The sequence below is a fragment of the Saccostrea cucullata genome, unplaced genomic scaffold, assembly GCF_032062105.1.
Source record: "Saccostrea cucullata isolate Sc308-1 unplaced genomic scaffold, CSIRO_AGI_Scuc_v1 ctg1768, whole genome shotgun sequence".
Classification (NCBI taxonomy): Eukaryota; Metazoa; Mollusca; class Bivalvia; order Ostreida; family Ostreidae; genus Saccostrea; species Saccostrea cuccullata.
Genome location: NW_026917877.1, coordinates 5,665 through 11,415, shown reverse-complemented (window position 1 = coordinate 11,415; position 5,751 = coordinate 5,665). Strand labels below are relative to the sequence as shown.

The 5,751-nt window shown below is 29.6% G+C and overlaps 1 protein-coding gene across 1 annotated transcript; it reads right to left on the bottom strand.

The window, feature by feature from the left end:
* Positions 1–572: 572 nt before the first annotated feature.
* LOC134245612 (multiple epidermal growth factor-like domains protein 11) lies at positions 573–3,310 on the bottom strand. The gene is made up of 7 exons (XM_062728169.1): positions 3,157–3,310; positions 2,656–2,705; positions 2,168–2,305; positions 1,944–2,069; positions 1,690–1,767; positions 1,285–1,410; positions 573–768 (listed from the first exon to the last, which is right to left on the bottom strand). Exons 3-7 carry the CDS (start codon positions 2,226–2,228, stop codon positions 647–649), a joined length of 513 nt encoding a protein of 170 aa, XP_062584153.1. The 5' UTR covers positions 2,229–2,305; positions 2,656–2,705; positions 3,157–3,310; the 3' UTR covers positions 573–646.
* Positions 3,311–5,751: the final 2,441 nt, after the last annotated feature.

Sequence of the window (5,751 nt, the reverse complement as noted above, 5' to 3'; positions counted from 1 at the left end):
CTCAACTCAATTTCCTGTACAAAGTTTCAGAAGAGATCCATCTCAATTTTGTAATCTGCTTGCATTTGTATCATTCTTATAATCTTTTCATCAATATAATAGCGTATAAAAGATTCTTGACCCTTTTATGTTTATAAAAAGGTATATAACCATCATCGAAATTGACAAAGACATTAAAAATGCTATTCCAAAGATCAGTAAGTTTCTTTTCTTTTGTATGTTCCAATCACGGATATTAGTATTATTTTGGCACCAATGTCGATTTCCATCTACGACGTCGACAACTGAAAATAAATGAGAATTAAAAGTATACGAAAATCATATTGTTTTGATACGTTTATTGTTATGCATGAACATGTATATATTGTACTCAAGTTATCATATCCCAGTGATATGTTCTATAAAAATGCTTTTTCTTATTGAAATATTTAAAATCAAACTACAGAAATTGTTTATCTTTTCTACAATACATCTTCAGAATATCCTGCAGTATGCAGACTTCCCTTCGAATGCAAAATTGTTTTTTTCTAAAACAAGTACAATCCAGCTATCTTCAGATAAATAACTTTATCGCAGTCAATCAGTATTCAATATTTATATTTACATTTATCCCGAGAACGAATAAAACAAATATAAAGAAATATTTTTACTTCCTGCAACTGAAAAATAAATGCATTTGTGTAAATATACCTGAATTAGATGACAACACTCTTAGTGTTGATTTCTCTGTTTGTGATGGAGATAGTTGTTCAATAGTTGAAGACACAGCTAAAGCAAAGATAATGTTGAGTAGGGTTTTTAAACAGAATTAATTGATTGAATGTTGTTTCATGTCTCGTTTTCAATCAAATGGATACATGAACGTCACCATATACCGATAAAAGGCTGCAAATTGAGATCTGTACTCGGTAATCAGGGCCAATAAGCATTAAGTGTACTTTATCATGTTGCCTCCTACTGAAACATGAGACCAAAGATCTCAACCAAAGGAGCCCAATATTAATTTCATAGTTATGTGTGCTTCAAAAAAGAAACAGTTACTACAATTTTGTAATCGAAGGTTTGTCGCAGCCGTGCACGAGATTAAAACAACGTGCAAGTACTCCGATCAGAGAGCGAGCAGTCAACTGACTTAGCTATAGTAGCATCATCTTTTTTTAATGAAAAATCTTATCAATAAAAAAATGAGGTACATGTATATAAACAAAATAAAGTATGTTATTCAAATTTGACATATTTCATAAATTATAACCGAGTTTATTCTACCCTGATGATGCATTTTACCTTTACATCCAGTGGAGAAATCACACAACTTCTGTTCACAGTTACAGGATTTCTGACATAAATGTCCATAGGAGGGATAGCGGCATAAAATGTTGCAGTAGTGCCCAACAAAACCAGTGTAACAATCTAGAAGAAATTGTAAAGAGAGAAAATGCTAGAATTCTCTTTTTGTTTCGACAAGAAGTTAATAAATAAATGGTAAACTCAATTCTATTCACAAGGTTGATGGCTGTAATGATATTTTAAAGCAACGAAATTATCATTGATATTATTTTTCGTAGACACAGACAGAACGAATACGAAACTATAACTGCGTATCCGTACGTGTCCAACAGTTAAAAAGAAGACGTTAATTTATTTGCAATGGAATATTTCGTCTGAAAGCTGATATTCTTAGCAAATTACTTGTAGTTGTTGATAATATTGTATTCGTTGATTTCTTGGTTGTTGATTTGGAGGGTGGTTCAAATGTTGGAGATCCAACTGCATGTAAGGAAATTCAGATAAGATACATGTATATTCTTTGAATTTGGATAATTAAAGAAATTTATTTTTAGCACATAAAATTGAATAATGCCAATGCTATGAAATGCAATTAAAAGGAATACGTTATTTTTTAGCTTTTCTCATTTAGTTCAGTTCAGATGATCAAGTTTTACCTTCACATCCAGTTGAAGGATTACAACATTTTTCTTCACAATTGCAGAACTCCTGACAAAAATATCCATATGCAGGATAGCGACATGGAATTTCACATGAGGGCCCAGTGTATCCAAGGTCGCAATCTAATAAGACGAAGTCAATATAAATTTTAATTGTTTTTTTTATTTCTTTAAAAAAGTATGTTGAATTTTTTTATGAAACAATATGAGAATATATATACCCTTAGATAACATTCTACAGCCATGTTTATAATTGCAATCACGTTGAGAACAGTTGCACATTTGCCGACAATCTTTTCCAAAATATGGATAAGAGCATCTAAAGGTACAATTTCTTCCATAATATCCGTTCTTACATGCTACAAAAATTTTTATCAACTTCACATGCTTATTAGGAACTTTAGAAAATGTATTTTTAAAGAGTAAGTTACAGTTAGGCATTCAAAATAAAGTTATTTTTATTGTTTCCTTTGACGTTTTCAACGGCAATGCATTTTTCATCGATAAGAATATTGTGTTACATGTAATAAACGATATTTGTAATACTTAAACCATCAATTGGATTTGAAATAGTACCTGTAAGGACGAATTTTTATTTAAGCGATATTACTTGAAGATGAAAAGACTAAATGAATATTCTAGATATTATTTATAAATGCTGAATGATGCAATTCTGGATTTTTGGATAAAGACAATGATGAAAACATACGTATACAGGTACCATGTCCATCATCTCAAATAAAACCAGAGCAACATTCACTAGAAATAATTAAAAAGGTTATCAGATCACCTGTTTAATTATTAATATTCAACGTATTCAAAGAGGTATGAAAAATATTCAGTTAAATTTACAAATATTTAACATAAAGTTAAAATAATAATTGAAAATATAAATGTTTCATTCCTTTATTTTCAAAGAAATTCATGTCAATTCATATATTTACTGCTAATTTCAATGCAATCTTTGAGTGTACTTTGCATTTTTCTTTTTAAAGATGTACTTCCACTTAACCTGAATGTAAACCTAATATCTAAACAGTATGTATTTCTATGCATAAATATAATGATTTAAACAATAAAAAAATATTCATGCAAGTTTTCTTTAGACGAAAGATTACCTATTTTACATGTATTTTACATGAATTCATTTAAGATTTTCTCTAGCATGACAATGCTCAACTCCTTCAAATATTGGAATTTAGATACTTACTTTCCACACCACATTGCCCTGGTGTGGCTTTGCAGATAAAATATTGTCAAAAACACGTAAATCTTTCCATACCAATTTTGTAATATGTTTGTAGACATTTTTTTTCATTTTCACGTTCACCTTCTAATTTATATAATTATAATCATTATGCTTAATTCAGATACATGTACTCTCATTCCCGCACTTCTCATCAAAGAAGGTGCAGATATATACAGAAAAATCAAAATCCATTTGTTCAAGAGTGAACAATTGTTGCTCAAATTTAAAGAGTGAGTAAGTGCTAAACATACAGAACGATCAGGGCGTAAAAGTTCAAATATCCAATTCAAATGACACTTAGAAGTAATTGAAAGGATGCTGTTGATCACACCTGTTGATATTGTCAGAAAACGCATTGGTATAAAGGGGGGGGGGTACTATAGTTTTATTGTGTGAAAACTACAATAGCAAAACTCTTCATTTTTATACCATATATAACTTACATTATCTTCAGTTTACATGCAAAGTTTGGGTAAAATATACCGTCCAGGTATTTTTGAGGGACCATCTCAAAATACAGGTACATTTACTATAGGATTATATATATGATTAGGAAAATGCCAATTTTCAGCACTTTAAAGCAAATTATACAAATACTACAATAGACATTTTGTTCAAACTATAATATGTGATAAGTAATACTATATTATACAATATATATAACAAACACAAAATTCTTGTTACCAGAGGGAGCATCTCAAAATGCAAAAAATTAGCAAATTTTACTATTTTTATAGAGTACTACAAAATATGACGTACACAATGGATTCACATAAAACATAATAAAAATATTGGAGATATACTCAAATTTCTATGTTTTGAATTTCAAGAGCGTATTTTACTTTTTCTTTAATATTATTTTTAATACCCCTTACTTTAAGAGGTACAGATTATCATCACGTCAAAAACACACTGCAACGACGTAAATCTACCTATCAATTGCAAAATTGGTTTAAAAAATCAGTTATATCAAATTTTGTTACATTTTAATACGTATAATTTCTTAATTTTCTTTAATTGTAATAATTAAGCGAAAAAAGTTCCATTTAAACAGTAAAAACGCTTCATTTTTCTATGATGCACGAAATATTGAGCAATGAAAACTATAGTCGGCCCCCTTAAAACGTTTCTCCCATTTCATGAAACTTTAGAAACTGTGTACACGGTAAAAAAATGTTTATTTTTATTAAAGGGAAGAAGGACATTCAGGCAAAATATATTCGATAAAAAAATCGTTTATATTCATTTTTCAGCAAATTCCTTCCTTTATTCCGAGGAGAAATACCTAATTTTAGAGATATTGATCATAAAAGGTACATATAGATACTATGCCGCAGTATCTAATGCAGAATAAAACTTCCTGTAGTAACGATGCCATACCATCGAGGAGTCGATTTTCAAATACTTTATGTAGTTTGATTGATGATCAATAAATGTACAACAAAAGATTTGCATTGAATATATTTTAAGTTGCCTCTTATTGCCATGTCATTTATATTACACATAATTCGAATTTTGTGTCAATAGTCACTGTAAGTGCCAGTAATTTTTTCAGTACCGACTGCATTTTTAACAATGTTTTTAAATAATTGGCAAGACAAAGAAAAATAACAAAAATAAAACAAAAAATCACCAAGAAAACCATTTATTTATTATAATTTGTCAGAAAAATCTAAAAATTTCAAAAGCGCAGGAAAACTATGATATCATAAAATGACACTAGTTTCAACAACGACAACATTGTATCAGAGATTATCATATTCATCTGTTAATGTTTGATCTTACAACACATTTTTGGTGCAGAAATGACATTCAACGTTATGGCCTTAGCATTATTTATAAAAACACATATTCTTCTTTGTTTAAAAACTTTTCTAGAAAGGATTAATGATATTTACAATGACATTTAAAATCACTCAACCTAAATAATAGCGAAAAACCCTTTTAAATAGAGCTGAACGCTTCAATAGTGAATGTTAGCAATGCATCAAACAAGTATTGTATACATATATAGACGTTTAGGAACATATTTTATCATCTTAAGTAAGACCAGTGAATAATAATATTGTCCTAAGATTGACCATATATCTCTACTTCACAAACCTGAAGGAAGTCAGGTTGTCCGTCTTTTGATAATATAGAGACGGTAACTCCATTCCCTCTGGTTTCCTTTTCACACAAAAACAGGATACGGTCTCCATTGGCGGCTGGTCCGGGATAAAAACCACACGAAACAGTACGTCCATTGTCGATGACATCTACTCGTACATCATGTAGTCGTTCTCCTGTAAAAAAATGTTATAAACAAACAGAATTTTAGAAGAGAAAGCATAGAATTTTGCACAAAAATAAAAAGGATCATACATATTAAAGATTTTTCTTCTCGTTGTGTTCAAACTTTACGTTGGTCTAAAAGGATTTTGAATTTATTAATGTTTTCATTCAGCAACTTGCACATTACGCTACATTTCTCACATGATAGTAATAGCTTCAATATGAAATATACCGGTACTCAAACCGACTATCAGAAATACATTGTCATCAATATTAAACTAT